The sequence below is a fragment of the Eptatretus burgeri genome, chromosome 2, assembly GCF_056783735.1.
Source record: "Eptatretus burgeri isolate ZD-2024b chromosome 2, Ebu_testis_v1, whole genome shotgun sequence".
In the NCBI taxonomy this organism is placed as follows: domain Eukaryota; kingdom Metazoa; phylum Chordata; class Myxini; order Myxiniformes; family Myxinidae; genus Eptatretus; species Eptatretus burgeri.
Genome location: NC_140962.1, coordinates 4,733,954 through 4,752,344, shown reverse-complemented (window position 1 = coordinate 4,752,344; position 18,391 = coordinate 4,733,954). Strand labels below are relative to the sequence as shown.

The following is an 18,391-nucleotide window of genomic DNA, read 5'->3' as shown; positions in this document are numbered from 1 at the left end:
ACTAGTTAGGGGGAAGGGTTAGCTTAGTGAGACCGACTTCATGGGGCAGGGGTAAGTCCTCATGGAGTCCGTGGAATGGATTAGTTAGAGGGATTGTAGCCAGATTTGGGATGGGAAAATGGGAAATGATTTTTGATGATTTGGAGACAGAGACAGACTTTGAGTGTGTAGAGTTGACGTAGTTTAGCTACGTAGTGTTAAAAGGAACGTGCTACTAGTTTAAGGGACGACGTGGGAGCACGAGTTAGTTAGGGGATGTAGTTAGGAGGATGGCAGAGTTAAGCGGTGTGTGTGTTGAAGAGTTGGTGAATTGTGAGGTGAGTACTTGTTGAGTGAGTGAGGCCAGCGGGTCTGTGTGAGTGGAGCGAATGGGGAATGCATGGTGCGATGAGTGATTGGGGGGGAGGAGTGACTCCCGCCCAAGGGACCCCGGGGTCAGTGTAAAGTGAGTTAGGGGGTTAGTTAAATTGAAAAATGGAGGTCGTTTTGCTGTTGGTGGGAGTGTAGGCTCGAAACCCGTTTGGAGGGGTGCAGGAGCCCTGTTGACGGGCTTGGGAGCGTGGCTGCGAAAGGTGAGTATCGCTGAGTGGGTACCCCGGGCACCAGGCTAGTCGGCCGTGGTAGGCCAAGGGCCCATGGGGGGCCGGGATAGCGTAGTGGGCACGGGTGCGCCTGCTTGGTGCGGGGGCCCGGGGCGCCATTAGCCGCGTGGGCAGTGTTGTGGGCAAGGGTGACCCTCGGAAAGGGGCCTGGGAAGCCAGCCTGCCACGTGTGCGTTTCAGGGGAGGTGCCATGGGGGGCACTCCCCGGTGTTAGGGAGCTGGTAGGCTCGGAGGCAGTGTAGTGCCCGGGGGTGCCATAGCGGGAGATTCGGCAGAGGGTCGTGCCTGCCAAAGGGAGCCACGTGTCCCAGCCATGAGACCGTCTGAGGGCACGGAGAGAAAATTGGGGGGCGAGGCCCGAAATTGTGAGGACACCAACACAGGCGACGGGAATCTGGGTTGTTAGAACCAATAGTTTAAGCGAAAGGCGCTTGTTGAAAGCCCCGGGGTAGTTTAACGGTTAAATGGTTAGAGTAGATTAGGAAGTGTACCCCTCCGCACCATCCATCCCCTCGCTCTCGTTGTGGGCCGCTGGACCCACTTTGGTTATAGATCGCTGAACTCTGGGGAGGCCATTCTGAGGCTTCGTTGGGCCTCGACACAGGACGTTAGCTCTCCCTTATTCCCCTCCGGGAAGGGAACGTAGGGGTTGGGAGTAGGCTCGGTGACAGAATAGGTTAGCCGAACAAGGACGATAAAGGGGGTTAGGGGACGATTTATAGTGGGGAAGTAAAAATAAAAACAACAAAAAAATAAGTTGGGGCTAAATTGGGGTTTGACAAATTAAGGGAGTGGGTATGTACAGTGACAGGCAAAGGCGATAGGTTGGGAGGGAGACAGGTCGGTGGGTCCGAGCCCGCCTTCCAAGTGGCCAGCACCACTGCACTCCCTCCACCAACCTCCACGGAACGGCAAAGGCTGGCCAATTTCGTCTGCAGCTGCTGTGCTGCAAGGCCTGTGCCGGCTGGATCGTCTGCAGCTGCTGTGCTGCAAGGCCTGTGCCGGCCAGTTCATCTGCTGGCTGTTTTTCTTCAAGGCCTGTGCCGGCCAGTTCATCTGCCGGCTGTGTTTGCCTGCAGCGGCCTTCTTCTGCGGGCTGTGTTTGCCTGCTGCCTTTGCCATGCCATGCCCACTGCCCATGTTCACCAGCCCCGTTCAATTTTGCTCTGCCCCCCCCCCCTGTTCATTTCCATGTGCGCCAGGATCAGAAAGCAACAGTTTGCAAGCTGCAAGAACTGCCCTGTTGGCAGCTACAAAACGGGCCTGCAGTGGCGGCCCGTGCACCGTGTTTGTGTTCATCCATCCATTCGTTGTGTTCATTGCGTGTGCCACTTGAGCTGGCACGGAGACTACGTTTGTGCAGCCCATGCACCGTTGTGGTTCACTGCGTTCAGTTCAAAAGGGAAGGCCTTGGACTGCGTGTGAGCAGCCAGCCACGTTCCCTGTCACCTGCATTGTTTTGAGCCAGAGACTGCATGCGAGCAGCCTGGCTCCCTGCTAACTGCTTTTCTTTTGCAGAGTTCATTGATCCTGGGCCATGGTTTAGTGTAAAATTTGTAAGTTAAGGTAAGATGTACTGTACATATGAGTGCGCCCCCGGAATGTTTGTCTTAGCGCCGGCAATTTTATTTAAGTCGTCCGTGTGAGTGAGTTTGTTTAGGTAGTTACTCAGCCCTTAGGTTATTTATTTTGGGGACACGAATACCATGAATGTCGCACTCAGGGATCCGTAGGTAAAATGTACTCGGGGAAAACTACACATGATGGCACACGAAAATTTGACGACTCGGGACGAGTCTGTAAAAAGGGGAGGGGGTAGTGTTGTGGTTGACCAAATTCGCAAACCACCATTCAGGTCCCTTAGGTGAGATATCTCGGTAAGTATATGTGTAGTTAGGCCCAAACCCGTTGTCTAGAGGGAATGAATGTCATTCATGAGGGCTGCGACTCTTCAGGATAGCCGTTTTTCTTTTACTATCTTTATTTTGGACCAACCGCCATTATTACCACCACCAACCACGTCTCAACAGCCATCACAACAACCACCAACCACAACGCCGCTTCACCACAACCGCCACGACCTTTACCGTCACAACTCGCCACCATCGCATCACCGTCATCTCGCGCCACTCGTGGGCACCGATGCTGGACTCGTGTAGGGCGCGCACCGTGCAGCGTGTTCAAAAGCATCGCGGACTTTCCGAAGAAAAACGGATCAAAAACGACTCACGCCCACTTTTGTTCCGTCCAATCGGTGAGCGAGGGGCGATTTGGCCCCGCCTCCAGGGCGTTGGAGGGCGGTCGCTATATGCAAATTCATGGATCAAAAAGCATTCACGCCCACTTTTCCTCGGGCCAATGGGGAGCGAGGTGAAAGGTCGGAGGCAGAGGGTCAAAGATGAAGGAGCGAGGCCACGGGGGATATAAGGGGCCGCGTTCGTCAGTCGAGGCAGTTCAGTTCGCAGGAGGAAGAGTTGAGTTGGAAGCGGAGGAAGAGCTCAGTGCAGTTGGGAGTTCGCGGAGTCGGAGTGAAGAGGACGGAGCTGTGGAGAGGCGGCGGCGGCGAAGGCGGACGAGGGGGTGCTCGCGTCGGATTCGGGGAACTGCGGAGAGAAAGGCCAGCGGCGCGACCGAGGTCGTGGTGAAGACGCTCGTCGCGGGACCCGCGATTTTGTGAAATCCTCCTTTCCCCGAGCATCAGCAACCCCCTCCTGTTTCCCCCCCGCGCTGAGATAGTGCGACAAAAGGGGGCCCCCTTCCCACCCCCTACCAGACACCGTCCGCGAGGCCCGCGGAGTTGAGGCACCACCGCCGCTCCGCGTCTCATCATCAGACGGGTAGGCCCGACACGGTCTCGGCCCCAGGCCCGCCTACCCTCTCATCCTGGAGGGTGGTTCTCTTTTCTTTTGCTTTGGGAATGTGTGTTGTCGGCGCCGTCTGTGAAGTAAAATTGTATAAGTGTTGCCGTGTGCTCGCGTAGTCGGTATTAGATCTGCATTGTTGCATTTGCTTTTTGTCTTCTTCTTTTCTATGTGCTTTTGTTGGAATTGTATATGTGTGCTTCCCGTGTGCCGCGAAATAAATGTGCTTATTATTGAACTGTTTTCCCGCTTCGCTTCGTCATTTCTTTCATTGAATCCTCATCTTGCTTCACGTAAAGGGTTGGTCGTGGGTTAAGACGCCCGATAATTAATCGAACCGTCGAGGTCGACGAATAACACCGCTCGGTTATCCCGATAGTACGGAACGGGTCGCTTCAGTGGCCCGTGTCCGAAGTCGACCTGCGGCGAGGTGCGATCGCCCGGTCTACCCTCCGTGTGGGTACTTAGGTAGGTCGAATTTGGCGAGCAACCCTATCCCACGCGGGGGCCGATTGGCTCGATCGCGGTGAGACCGAAAGGTCCACCCGTGACTGGTTCCCGGCGTTAGTCCGAGAGGGTCACGACTGGATTGTCCGTCCGGTGGGCGACGTGCCGCGATTCGAGTTACGTGGCCGTTCGCACGCCGGCGGGCGCGAATCCGCAACAATATATATAAAAAAATATATATATATTTATATATATATATATATATATATATATATATATAAATATATATAAATATATATATATATATATATATATATATATATATATATATATATATATGCAGTGACGGATTTCAGAGACCCCCAGGTAGCGCATACTGGAGCGCATAAATAGCCAAGTGTAGTTATGTCAGAGTAATTTGTGTAGCTAGCTTAGGAATCCAGCATTCAGTATGGGAAGGGAACATGCTTTGTGTTTGTAGTAATGTCAACCCCAATATACATCTGTCTCTGTCTCACACCCAACACACTTTACAACATGCTTCACACATCATCATATGACAAATCCAATAACTTCACACGTGAAAAGCTTGCATTCTCTGTTGAAACGGCATCAAAAGACAGCACAGAAGCAGAAAGAGCACATTATGGCACGGCGCTAAGCCTCAGCCCCAGATGCACTGCCAAGTCTCGACACCCGTTGCACCACCAAGCTTTGAGGTGACCAATGGGCATCGCCGGATCACATGGACGACCAATGAAGGAGCGGCTGGATCATTGTGCAATCGGACGTGGTGGAAAACGCATCATGGGCTATAAAAGTCTGAGTTCAAGTTCGGAACAGCACGCCACATCTGGGAGCTGTACTGATGAGACTGAAGGAAACTGATGGCGGGAAGTCCAGAGCATGGAGGGAAAGCACCTCTACACCTCACACTTCCATCTTACATCCTCGCATTCACGCTCTGCAGCTCTCCAAGCACCCATATCACCCCCCCCCCCCTTCCCCGTTCGGAAACACGTGAACAAGCCGGTTCATGTGTGGCTAAGAGTGGGGTTAGCCCCACACCCTATCACTCTCACTTTCTGACTATCCTCTTGCTCATCTTTTCCCAGAATGAGAATGGTGCCTACGTTATTTATGCTTTGTTGACTGATTAAGGGGCTTTTGTGTACAGATAAGGCTTTTCTATTTGTGACACTGCTTGGCTTGTAAATAAGTTCTTTTTGTGAAATTATAACCCCTTTCAAACTGTCCGGTTGTCTGCTTCCATTGGTTAGACATAATGTGTTGCAAAAGGGAGTTCTCCCAAGCTGTTTCGTTATGAGTAGTCGGTAGCTAATGCGTACAGCTACGGTAACGCTCAGCTGAATGTTGGAATTGGCTACGCATTGGGAAGCATAGTTCCTGAGGTGTTTAATTTGCCAAGAAGGTAAAGGGGGATTTAGACGCTGGACCGTACTTAAATTTAGCTTCTCATTTGGCGTCTGTGGTTGCTTAGCAACCCGCCCATTTCAAGATCACTATCAGGAAAGCCTATTGAAAGAACGAACTCCCCTTATAATCCACCCCAAGGCGAATCCTTAACAATAACTATGCACTTTTTCAGAATATCATCATCAAAGCATTATGTCATCGACAGCAGACAAATAAAACAACTGCAATTAAGTGTGGCTAAGGTGCATACAAAATATTGAAGATATCAATAACAAAACAGCATTTTGTGCAGCTTATGAGTTTCAACAAGCAAAAAAAGTCCCTATGATTAAATATCTGGAAATATAAGGTGACATGGGAGTATTTCACTGCAACAAAGCATAGCAGTGAGGCTAGTGTTGATGATCAGGCAAGCAGTCGCTAATCACTCTGGAAAAAAAATTCTGAAACCAGAAGCCATGCCAGAAACGACAAACACAAATGGTAGGATCAAAGCCAAATATCGAAAGGAAAATGTGGAGAATGCAGAATCACCAGAATTGTAACAAAGTCTTCCTTTTTCAAGTCACAAGCAAGTCTCAAGTCGTGGTTAAGTCCAGTCAAGTCTCAAGTCATTAGAGTCAAGTCTCAAGTCGTAGCAAGTGGAGGTGGTGGTGAGGATGTATCGAGTGGAGGCAGTGGTGAGGTTGTATCGAGTGGAGGCAGTGGTAATGGTGTATCGAGTGGAGGCAGTGGTGAGGTTGTATCGAGTGGAGGCAGTGGTAAGGGTGTAGTGAGTGTAGTCAGTGGTGAGGGTATAGCGAGTGTAGTCAGTGGTGAGGGTATAGCGAGTGTAGTCAGTGGTGAGGGTGTAGCGAGTGGAGGCAGTGGTAAGGGTGTATCGAGTGGAGGCAGTGGTAAGGGTGTAGTGAGTGTAGTCAGTGGTGAGGGTATAGCGAGTGTAGTCAGTGGTGAGGGTGTAGCGAGTGTCGTCAGTGGTGTGGTTGTATTGAGTGGAGGCAATGGTGAGGTTGTATTGAGTGGAGGCAGTGGTGAGGGTGTAGCGAGTGTCGTCTGTGGTGAGGGTGCAGTAAGTGGAGGTAGTGGTGTGGGTGCAGGCAGGGGCGAGGGTGGAGAGAGTGCAGGCAGGGATGAAGATGGAGCAAGTAAGACAGGTAGGTATGAGGTCAAGGAGACGGTTTTTGCTTGCAATGAAACTTTTCAATTTGTAGATTCTTTATTCTGTAGGAAGGATTGTAGACATAGAGATGTGTATTGTTTTGAAGTAGCAGGAGGCTTCAGTGGCACTGTATCAGGTCATGGCATGAAGATGCTGGTTGTGGGACACATCAGAGAAAATTATATCGGGAATTTGATAGATCGGTGCTGTGCAGGATATTCGGTCAATGACTGAAAACAATGGGCTGTAAGGTAACATCTTCTGATATTCTTCTGAGTTTAGGAAAGGGAAAATAATTTGCGAGTAGATGGACAGATGTCGACCAATGGTTGGAAGAATGGTGTAGGCAGCAAAGTTTTGTTTAGAAAGCAGTTGGAACCATTTTGAGGGCAAAGGGAGTGTTTCCAGAAGAATGGCGTTAGTCTAAAAGGAAAGGGGGCAGCAAGGTTTGCAGGGGAATTATGTTGGATGAGGAAAAACATAATTCCAAGAAGGGAAAAGTTGAAAAGATATTCTACACTAATGCCAAGAGTATAAATAAGATTGAAGAGCTTGAAGCCAAAGTACATAGCAAGGAATATGATAAAGTTGCAGTAAGACTGTTTAATGAGGAGAGCAATTGGAGGACAAGACTATAATGCGACAAGATGTATTAGTGTGATAGGAAAGAAAATTTGAGGGGGTGTCGCAATCTGAGTTGAAAAAACAAAACAAGACAAAACAAAAAAAACACTATTGTATCGAGAGAAAGGGATAACATCAGACGAAATTAATGGAGGTTTCTGTGTGGATTGACATTCAGGATTGTAACAACAGTAAGATACTTGTAGGATGCTTTTGCAAGGTGCCTAGTGTGAGGGAAGAGCAGAAAAGAAGGGTTGATGAAAAATTCAGAAGGACATGTGATAAAGGAAGATTATTGATCATGGGAGATTTTAACTTGCCAGGATATATTGGATCCAGGAACGGGGAAAGGGCAGAGCAGATGAGGATTTCCTAGATCTAATCCCTAATTAGATCCTAGATCTAATCTAAGGATTGCATTTTAACCCAGTTTGTGGATAAGCCCATGAAAGGAGTGCAGTGTTGGACCTCCTTTTAAGTAATGATCCCCCAATATGGTAGAGGACGTGGAGATAGGGGAGCATTTTGGGACAAGTGACCAAAACATAGTGTGTGCAAGGATTCTGTCAAGAGCTAGAGTTCGGAACGGCAGTGCAAGTCTACTGGATTTCAGGAAGGCAAAACTTGAGGATACCACGAGAGAGCGAAGTGCTGTAGTTTGGGAGAAGCTAACAAGAGACCAGTCAACATCAGAAAAAAATGGCAAACCTTCAAGGAGCAAATGTGTTTTGACAGAATACCCAATGCTAGGTTTCATCAGTAGTAATACAAGTTAAAAAAATAAAAAAATAATTCAGGATTTTAAAAATTTAGACACCATTTGGTGGTGGTGGTGGTGGTGGTGGTGGTGGTGGTGGTGGTGGGGGGGGGGTGAAGACTGTCTGCAAGTCATTTTGTTCAAGACCCAAGCAAATCACAAGTCAAGAACACCAAGACTCAAGTTAAGTCCCAAGTCATTTATTCAAAGTCCAAGCCAAGTCAAAATAAAAAAGTGACGAGTGCCTCGAAGAATCGCTGACATGGTCAGCAAAGATGGGCACCTGACGAACCACCATACCTTAAAGTGCATACCAAAAACGATGATGCAGGGAAGTGGGTGCCTTTCCTTTTTTTCAAACAACTAGTGGTCCCGTTGGTCTGACAGACCAAATTTTCATTGGTCTTCACAGCCTTGTTACATACCCATCTGCGGTACTGCTTGAACATTAACTTGCCTTTCACCAAGCACAGATGTGCTTAGGGCCAGCATGGAATTATATGTTTATTATTATTGCCATATGATACTACGATTGTTATTCATGTTGTACATATTCTTGGTATTAATTAATACATGCTTTGTTACAATGTTGTCATTTCACTGTTAATATTACAGAACCTTTGTTTTTGATTAAGAACTAAATATGTCCTTTTAAATCAGAAAATAAAAAGAAACTAAACGACCCATGAACCCGTTGGATTCCCGTTGTGACAGCGATTGATGAAAAAAATCATTTCAAGAAAAAAAAAAGATAGCTCCAGCGAACTATACCGCTGAGGTTGTTTGCATTGATCAAATTCTCCAAAAGAGTACTGGACTGAATCGGGAATTGATTTTTTAATAATTTTTTCGTTGCTCGAGTTGAACGAAATTTGATATTGAACACCTGCGAACATCATTCCGAGAATGATGAGTAAGGTGGGCTGAAATTTTTGCGCTATCGTGTACCGTTTTGGCTGTATTTCGTGAACATACATACATACACATACAAGATGATTGCTTTTGTCATATATCGATAGATAGATAGAATATAGACAGATATATAGATGGCATTGACAAAATTATTCACACCTCAGACTTAATATTTGGTATCACAGCCTTTGGGACAAAATAACTGCAGTCAAGCACTTCCTATGTCCATGAATGAGCTTCCTACACCTCTCTACCGACAGTTTGGCCCACTCTTCTTGTGCAAACTGCTCCAATTCTCCCAACTGCTGTTTTCAGATCTCCCCACAGGTGTTCAACGGGATTTAGATCTGGACTCATTGCTGGCCACTTCAGAACAGTCCAGCATTTTGACTTAAACCATTCCTGTGTGCATTTTGAAGTGTGTTGACGTCATTGTGCTGCTGCAAAACCCATGACCTTCGATGGAGACATAGCTTTCTGACACTGGGTTGAACATTGCGCTCTAAAATGCCTCCTTGGTAATCTGATTTCATGCCATGAACACATTCAAGGCACCCAGTGCCAGAGGCGGTACAGCAACCCCAAAACATCACTGAACCTCTTCCTTGTTTCACTGTCGGGAAGGTGTTCTTTTGGGGAAGGTGGAAGGTGGAAGGCGTTCTTTTCTTTGAAGGCTTCATTTTGTTTTCTGTAAACATAAGAGATGATGTGCTTTACCAAAAAGCTCTAATTTGGTCTCATCTGTCTGCAGGACATTATCTCAGAAGGATTTTGGCTTGTTCAGGTGTATTTTGGCAAACTCCAGTCAAGCTTTCTCATGTTTCTCTCTCAACAGTGGGGTGCTCGTGGGTCTCCAACCATAGAACCCCCTTTTATTCAGTTGGCGACAAATGGTGCAAGTTCAAACTATCGTACCTTGTGTCTGAAGGTCAGCTTGATCCTGTTTGGCAGTTCATCGAGGTGCTTTCTCCACCATTCGAACAATCCTTCGCTGCAATCTTCGATCAAGTTCTCTCTTGGGGCCACGTCCAGGGAGGTTAGCTACAGTGTCATGGGCCTTAAACTACCTGATAACATTGCGTACGGTGGATACAGCAACATCTCTGGAGATGGACTTGTTGCCTTGAGATTGTCCATGCTTGGCTACATTCTTGTGTCTGACCTCCTCAGATAATTCTCTGGTTTTTTCTTTCTTTTCTCCATGCTCATTGTGGTGCACATAATGACACAAAAAAGCAGAATAACTCCTTTTCTCCATTCAAACTTGATGAATGAGTGATTTTTATATTGCAGGCACCTGCAACTCATCACAGGTGAGTTCATTTCCAAAGTAAAGGAGAATCACCTGCTTGAAATCTAATTATCTCTCACAACTTCTAAAAGGTGCCAGTAATATTGTCTGGCCCATTTTAGGATTTCTTTGTGGAATAAGATAAGATTCAGTAATTTTTTTTCAGCTTTTTTTGTTTTGTTCCACTGCAAATGAAAGAAATATATATGTGGATACCAAAATATTTTTTTCATTTCAACAATTTTCTGGAAGAAATGGTACATTATTTGAAAAAAGTGCAAGGGTGCCAATATTTTTGGCCACGAATGGATGTGCTAATTGGAATTTAAAAGGAAAATATTGCATTGTCCAAGTAAACTTATAAGCATATGTGCAATTTTCTTTCATCTCTCGATAATGGTAAGTATAAAAAAGTGCCAAATAAAATATGCTATTGCAGAACATGGATACAGTATCAAATTTACAAGGCAGTGTAGCTATGGTCCCATTGTTCTGTGCACATCCAGAAATTATAAAAGGGGAGCAAATTTTGTGTTTACAACTGCAAAGCTACAACGTATTACCAATTAAACACTTTCAAACGAACCATTTGAGATGGTTATGAATTCAATTTATGTGGCACACCCCGGCCTCGAGACACTGTTTAAGGCTTCCTCCTCATTCAAGTATTCAGAACTGTCGTTTGGTGATCCCTCAAGAGAAACTCCTTCCAATGACTCAACTGATACAGTTGTATGTCAAGTGAAGGATATAAAAATGCCATCGCAACATTTGTTCAGTGTTGATTGCTGGAGCCACTGATTTGTCACCACCAAGGATATCAAGTTTGTGACTCACGAGAAGCTCATTTACTTTTGAGCCAATGCAGATAATTTCTATATACTGACTGACCACTCTTGTATCTTTAGTGACGACATGTTAGAAGAGATCCAAAACTCTATATTCCTGCAAAAAAAAAAAAAAAAAAAAAAAAAAAAAAAAAAATCGCATAACAGTTCATAAATCCATTAATTTTGTATTGTGGACACCTAAGGTATCTGTTGGAGGCAGATTTCTTCTGTCCGAAAGGATGGAGTCATGCTGGACTAAAGTTGTCATCCCATTTCCTCTCCGAGTAAAAACAGTGGGTGGCCCTTTATGGCATCCTTTCCCATTATCTTTCCCTTCAGGCTGGGGTTCCACAAGGCAGTCTGAAGACAAACATTATTAATGAACAATATCAATGAGCTGTCAAATTCTTTTTTTAAACCAACTTTACCATTTTGCCAATGACTCCACTTTGTGCAGAATGATACATCACACTTGTGAAAGGTTGGCCGCTCCTGAATCCCTTTCATCAGACCTGGACATAAGATGAGCTGGTGGTTAGCTACTTGGATCATGACATTCAACGCAGGCAAGTCACATGCTCTCAGTCTCTTCATAAGGATTGGCAACCAGACTATCGATTGGCAAACAGACTTCTCTGGACAGCTACTGGAAGAGGTACAGTCCCTGGAACTCCTTTGCTTATCTGCCATAATCTTTTATGGGAAGATCATATCACAAAGGTCTTGGGAGAAGCTAAAAGAGGCCAATGCGTTTTGACAGATTTTAAAAATTTAGACACCATTTGGTTGGTGGGATGGGGGAGGGGGGGGAGGGAGATGAGCAGTCACCATATGGGCATTTTCCAAAGAACTCTAAGGATTTCGTGAGCAGCACAGAGCTCATCACTGTGTGCAATGCTTTCATATGGAGCTCAGTGAAGTATTGCTCCCCACTTTGGACTCATGCTCCTGCTTCCCACCTTATTCCTCTGGAAGTGGTCATAAAAAAATAGTCTACTTACTCTACACCATTATCATCTCATGGCAAGAGACAAATTCCTGAGGACTGGCACTCTCCCCCTGGTGGCAAGTTGGTGTTAAAGCTCTCTTGCATGTACTCCAAGGCTCTCTTGTTTATATAAACTTATGTTTGGCATTGCTCCTGCCCTCTCCTACCTCTGTCCTCCGCAAGCCACTCCAGACTGCACACATTCCTCGAGAAACCCTCATGTGCTCACCCTCCCAAAGTTGAGGCTGGTTGTCCACATGCATTCCTTTATTCCACAATCGTAATAAAAATGGGACAGTCTCCCTGTGTCCGTTGTCTCATTTCAAATGCACTACACATCACTACCTCATGCATTCATTCACCCATACACAAACATGGTCTCTACAAATGCTGATTCTTTCCCATTCTATTACTCTCCAGGCCATTGAGAATCGTTTCTTTTTTATTTCTCCTTTCCTAAGAGTGTCCATGTCCATACCCCAACACCCTTTTGTAGTTTGTGAACCTGTTGGCCTTTATCGATCAGCTCATCCATCAGTCTACACCCTCAAATATGTTTTTTAAAAGTCTGAATGATAAAGAAAAAAACATATAAGTTCAACCATTTATCACAGAACACTTGGTCACAAATTTGAAAAATGACATTTAAAGGATAAAATGCTAACTGAGAGTTGAAGGCAGAAGGAAAAACAGCAGACCTTGAAGCGTTTGTCCTGGAGCACCTTTTTAATAGCCACCATCTCCCCCGAGTCTAGCAGCTTGGCTTGGTAGACAACTCCAAAGGAACCATTACCAATAACTTTTGTATCAGAATATGAGACTTCCTGTGGACGATCTGGTCCTTGGCCAGGTGTTGCAACAACAGTTGTGACTTTCCCTCCATCTTTATCCCCTAGAGTGAACAAGAAAAAAAAATGCATGCAATCATGTTATAAGATTTTGAATGCAATCACATTATTCCTGCTACATCAGGTGATGAAACATTAAAAAAAAACATTTTCTGGTAATGTGACTGCTGATATAGATTTGACAAAAGATGGTTGTCACACATAGCTGAATGAGCAGCAATTCCAAGGTGATTATCCAGAACAACGTCAAAGAGAGTGGAAAACTCATGCATAAAATGAATTCAAGTCCACAAAGCCTGTAACCCAAATGCAATCTCCTGAAAGCAGACCAAGGTAATATATCTCATTTCTAGTGACGTAAAGCAATTTACAAAGGCAAATGCGTGTTGCATCATGTATGTTACAAACAAAACAAAATATTGAGAAATCAAGGAAGAAGTGGATGATGAGAGAATAGGAAGGCACACAGTTTTTTCACCAGCATTTGTACAGAACAAGAAACTAGAGCTCATAGAACACCTTACCCCAAGTAGTCTTAAGAAAGGGATTGCAGGGAATGCGAGCAGCAAATTTGATTGGTCAGGATGATGTAAAATGCCGGAATAATTTGTCCAAGTACAATGAAACGAAAAGTTTTTGAAAGTGCCAAAAAAGTGATTGTCTTCTGCAGTGTTCAAGTACATACGGCTGGTAGGATGATCTGGAGGTATGCAAAGTGAACCAATTGTGTTCTCCAGTGTTCAATTACATACGGCTGGCAGGATGACATGGAGGTATGCAAAGTGAACCAATTGTGTTCTAGTGTTCAAGTACATACGGCTGGCAGGATGACATGGAGGTATGCACACTCGCCTCTTAGCTGTCTAGCCTGTGTTTGATTCTCAACCCAGCTATAAACTGTCAGCCAGGTGTTTCACAGGCAGGGTGATTCATCAACGCGTGCGCCATCCCTTGATGGATGTTGAACTGCGTCCCGTCTGCTAGCATTAGTTGGTGGACGTTAAAGATCCCATGGTGTCCTTCACGAAGAGTAGGCGAGCTGTCGCCGGCACCATTGCCAAGTTCCAAATTACTGCCTTAACAAGTTGAGCAGCAGACCTGGCCAGCCGGATTGTGAAGACTCAGGTCAATCTTCCCCAGCTGACCCAACAAGAAAGGTGGGATAATGGTGGCCGTTAAAGAAGAGGAGTAGGAGTGTTGAAGTGTATAATTAAATTGAAGTAAAATAAAGATTTTTGAGGTTGCAGAACAAAAATGTTTTGGAAGTTCACTGCCATTGATGAAGCATCTTTTACAACACCGAATTTAACACATTACATTAGTTATTTGTGTCTGGTGTTTGTGTCCTTTATGGCGTCGCGAAAAACAGCTAGTTTCCTGTTTCGAATGATTTTCATTTTTCTTCGATTCAATTTTAAGCTTTGTCTCAATGTCTTTGATTTTAAATTTTCTAGGTTTTTTTTCTTCTGATTCATGTTCCAATTTGTGCTCAAAACACAACATTCAATTAAAATCAAGTTGTTACTCAATCATAAGCTGCTGTTTGTAAACAGCCAAAGACAAAGTCAACCAAATGTTTCACCCAACTTTTTGCTTTGCACACACAGGGTAATAACAGGGAGAATGGCAGAATGAATGGTAACTAAAACAAGAAAAAAAAAACAAGCAATCAACGACTGCAGACCCTTACCAGAACTTGTTTTGTGTAGTATTTGTGTACGGGTGTGTTACATCTATCTATAATTCCAGCAATGTGTGTGTCTGTGTGTGTGTGTCTGTGCGTGTGTGTGTCTGTGCGTGTGTGTGTCTGTGCGTGTGTGTGTCTGTGCGTGTGTGTGTCTGTGCGTGTGTGTGTCTGTGCGTGTGTGTGTCTGTGCGTGTCTGTGCGTGTCTGTGCGTGTCTGTGCGTGTCTGTGCGTGTCTGTGCGTGTCTGTGCGTGTCTGTGCGTGTCTGTGCGTGTCTGTGCGTGTCTGTGCGTGTCTGTGCGTGTCTGTGCGTGTCTGTGCGTGTCTGTGCGTGTCTGTGCGTGTCTGTGCGTGTCTGTGCGTGTCTGTGCGTGTCTGTGCGTGTCTGTGCGTGTCTGTGCGTGTCTGTGCGTGTCTGTGCGTGTCTGTGTGTGTCTGTGCGTGTCTGTGCGTGTCTGTGCGTGTCTGTGCGTGTCTGTGCGTGTCTGTGCGTGTCTGTGCGTGTCTGTGCGTGTCTGTGCGTGTCTGCGCGCGTGTGCGTGTCTGCGCGCGTCTGTGTGCGTCTCTGTGCGTGTCTGTGGGTCTCTGAGCGTGTCTGTGGGTCTCTGTGCGTGTCTGTGCGTGTCTGTGCGTGTCTGTGCGTGTCTGTGCGTGTCTGTGCGTGTCTGTGCGTGTCTGTGCGTGTCTGTGCGTGTCTGTGCGTGTCTGTGCGTGTCTGTGCGTGTCTGTGCGTGTCTGTGCGTGTCTGTGCGTGTCTGTGCGTGTCTGTGCGTGCGTGTGCGTGTGCGTCTCTGTGTGCGTCTCTGTGTGCGTCTCTGTGTGCGTCTCTGTGTGCGTCTCTGTGTGCGTCTCTGTGTGCGTCTCTGTGTGCGTCTCTGTGTGCGTCTCTGTGTGCGTCTCTGTGTGCGTCTCTGTGTGCGTCTCTGTGTGCGTCTCTGTGTGCGTCTCTGTGTGCGTCTCTGTGTGCGTCTCTGTGTGCGTCTCTGTGTGCGTCTCTGTGTGCGTCTCTGTGTGCGTCTCTGTGTGCGTCTCTGTGTGCGTCTCTGTGTGCGTCTCTGTGTGCGTCTCTGTGTGCGTCTCTGTGTGCGTCTCTGTGTGCGTCTCTGTGTGCGTCTCTGTGTGCGTCTCTGTGTGCGTCTCTGTGTGCGTCTCTGTGTGCGTCTCTGTGTGCGTCTCTGTGTGCGTCTCTGTGTGCGTCTCTGTGTGCGTCTCTGTGTGCGTCTCTGTGTGCGTCTCTGTGTGCGTCTCTGTGTGCGTCTCTGTGTGCGTCTCTGTGTGCGTCTCTGTGTGCGTCTCTGTGTGCGTCTCTGTGTGCGTCTCTGTGTGCGTCTCTGTGTGCGTCTCTGTGTGCGTCTCTGTGTGCGTCTCTGTGTGCGTCTCTGTGTGCGTCTCTGTGTGCGTCTCTGTGTGCGTCTCTGTGTGCGTCTCTGTGTGCGTCTCTGTGTGCGTCTCTGTGTGCGTCTCTGTGTGCGTCTCTGTGTGCGTCTCTGTGTGCGTCTGTGTGTGCGTCTGTGTGTGCGTCTGTGTGTGCGTCTGTGTGTGCGTCTGTGTGTGCGTCTGTGTGTGCGTCTGTGTGTGCGTCTGTGTGTGCGTCTGTGTGTGCGTCTCTGTGTGCGTCTCTGTGTGCGTCTGTGTGTGCGTCTCTGTGTGCGTCTCTGTGTGCGTGTCTCTGTGTGTGTCTCTGTGTGTGTCTCTGTGTGTGTCTCTGTGTGTGTCTCTGTGTGTGTCTCTGTGTGTGTCTCTGTGTGTGTCTCTGTGTGTGTCTCTGTGTGTGTCTCTGTGTGTGTCTCTGTGTGTGTCTCTGTGTGTGTCTCTGTGTGTGTCTCTGTGTGTGTCTCTGTGTGTGTCTCTGTGTGTGTCTCTGTGTGTGTCTGTGTGTGTGTCTGTGTGTGAGTGTGTGCGTCTCTGTGTGTGTGTCTGTGTGTGTGTCTCTGTGTGTGTGTGTCTGTGTCAGTGTGTGTGTCTCTGTGTGTGTCTGTGTGTGTCTGTCTGTGTGTGTCTGTCTGTGTGTGTCTCTGTGAGTCTGTGTGTGTGTGTCTCTGTGTTTCTGTGTGTGTGTGTCTCTGTGTGTGTCTGTGTGTGTGTCTCTGTGTGTGTCTCTGTGTGTGTCTCTGTGTGTGTCTCTGTGTGTGTCTCTGTGTGTGTCTCTGTGTGTGTCTCTGTGTGTGTCTCTGTGTGTGTCTCTGTGTGTGTCTCTGTGTGTGTCTCTGTGTGTGTCTCTGTGTGTGTCTCTGTGTGTGTCTCTGTGTGTGTCTCTGTGTGTGTCTCTGTGTGTGTCTCTGTGTGTGTCTCTGTGTGTGTCTCTGTGTGTGTCTCTGTGTGTGTCTCTGTGTGTGTCTCTGTGTGTGTCTCTGTGTGTGTCTCTGTGTGTGTCTCTGTGTGTGTCTCTGTGTGTGTCTCTGTGTGTGTCTCTGTGTGTGTCTCTGTGTGTGTCTCTGTGTGTGTCTCTGTGTGTGTCTCTGTGTGTGTCTCTGTGTGTGTCTCTGTGTGTGTCTCTGTGTGTAACCGCTGTTTCTCGACAACCACTGGTCCGATCGAATTGAAACATGCAAGAAATATTGCTGGGGACCTGAGGATGTGCCTTTTCAAGGTTTGATATTAATCGGACAAGTGCTTCCCAAGTTATGGCCATTTATTTACCAAACCAATGACAAGACACGTTGTTGCGTGGGCGTGGCCGATGGGGGAAGGGAAGCTCAGCCGCGTTCCCCATTACGGGTTACAACGTACGGGCTTCCGGAGAGTGATGACCGTGTATTCTAATCATTTCTCGATTTCTCATGCGCATTTATAAACACAATGCCCCAAGTTATTATAGTTTTCATATTAGATGGTGCTTACATTTCGGTAACATCAGAGTGCTGGTATGCTCAGAACCAGGAAGTAAATTTTTTCTTCTCTCTTCTCTTTTTGTTTTTCCTTGCGATGAGATTGCGAAAAGGTAAAATACGTTGGTGCTAATTGAATAATTGGCCATTAAAACCTAAATTGCGAATCATCGTAACTGTGATAGGCGAACTTCCGTGCCACGCACGTACAGGCACGCGAGAGCGAAGAAATGGCCTGTGTGGTTGTTGTTTCTTGCTCGTGGTTGGAATATTTATTTATTATTATTTTTGTTTGTTTTTACGGGCACGTACTAGTAATTAATAATAAACATAATGAGAACTGCCACTTTATAAATGCTGGCAGTGATGACCAGGTACCAAGACGTCCTGCTTTGATGCAACCCCACTTTGATCGGACACCTGACCTTGAACCATGACGTTTATTATTATTCAATTGAATTTAGAATGGGATTAAAATAAATTCAATTCAAATGAAACGGAAGACCAAATATGTACAGTCCTGCATTGGAGTCATCAGAAGGAACCCAAACAAGCAAAAAGCAAAGATGGAGTTTTCAGAAGGAACCTGGATAGGATTCATGTTTCAGCTGTTACTCCTCTACCCTCAAACCCATTCAGGCACAGCCAAGTGAACCTCAATAAATAAAAAAACAAATAAAAAACATCAAAAATAACCCACATTTAAACAAATTTAACAGATCTGGCTCCCACACCATGTGTCCGATCAGCTTGGTATATTAAAAGATACATTCCCCATCACTATTATATCATAATTGTGAAGTTTCACATCAATGGATTAAGCAGTTCAAGAGAAATAATATTTTTTAATCCAATATTGGCTTTTCCTCAATCCAATATGGCTGCCAGACCATGTGACATCAATTATTCGTGCATACCCTGGTATCCCCAAGGCTTTGGGAACATTTGTGTGAAGTTTCCCCTCAATCTGTCGAACCGTTCTGGAGAAGAAGATTTTTATAGGTTGCAGGGTAAATCCAATATGGCCACCAAACCATAGTGACCTATGACGTCATGTGTGTGAACTTTTTGTTCCTCATGTATAGGTGGTCATACGTGTAAAGTTTTGCTTCAATCTGTTT

At 46.3% G+C, this 18,391-nt stretch overlaps 1 protein-coding gene across 12 annotated transcripts in view; it reads right to left on the bottom strand.

The window, feature by feature from the left end:
* Positions 1 to 18,391, bottom strand: part of GSK3B (glycogen synthase kinase 3 beta) — a 149,482-nt gene that overhangs the window by 89,393 nt on the left and 41,698 nt on the right. For 10 of the 12 annotated variants that reach the window (XR_015052737.1, XM_085861320.1, XM_085861310.1 and 7 more), the window contains one exon: positions 12,607 to 12,800. Coding sequence is in view for 11 of the 12 variants with exons in the window: in XM_085861310.1 (XP_085717436.1) it covers positions 12,607 to 12,800 (194 nt within the window). In the remaining variant the exon portion in view is untranslated. Of the gene's footprint in view, positions 1 to 11,348; positions 11,433 to 12,606; positions 12,801 to 18,391 lie in introns of all 12 variants that reach the window. The other 2 variants (XM_085861329.1, XM_085861336.1) reach the window with 1 other exon arrangement.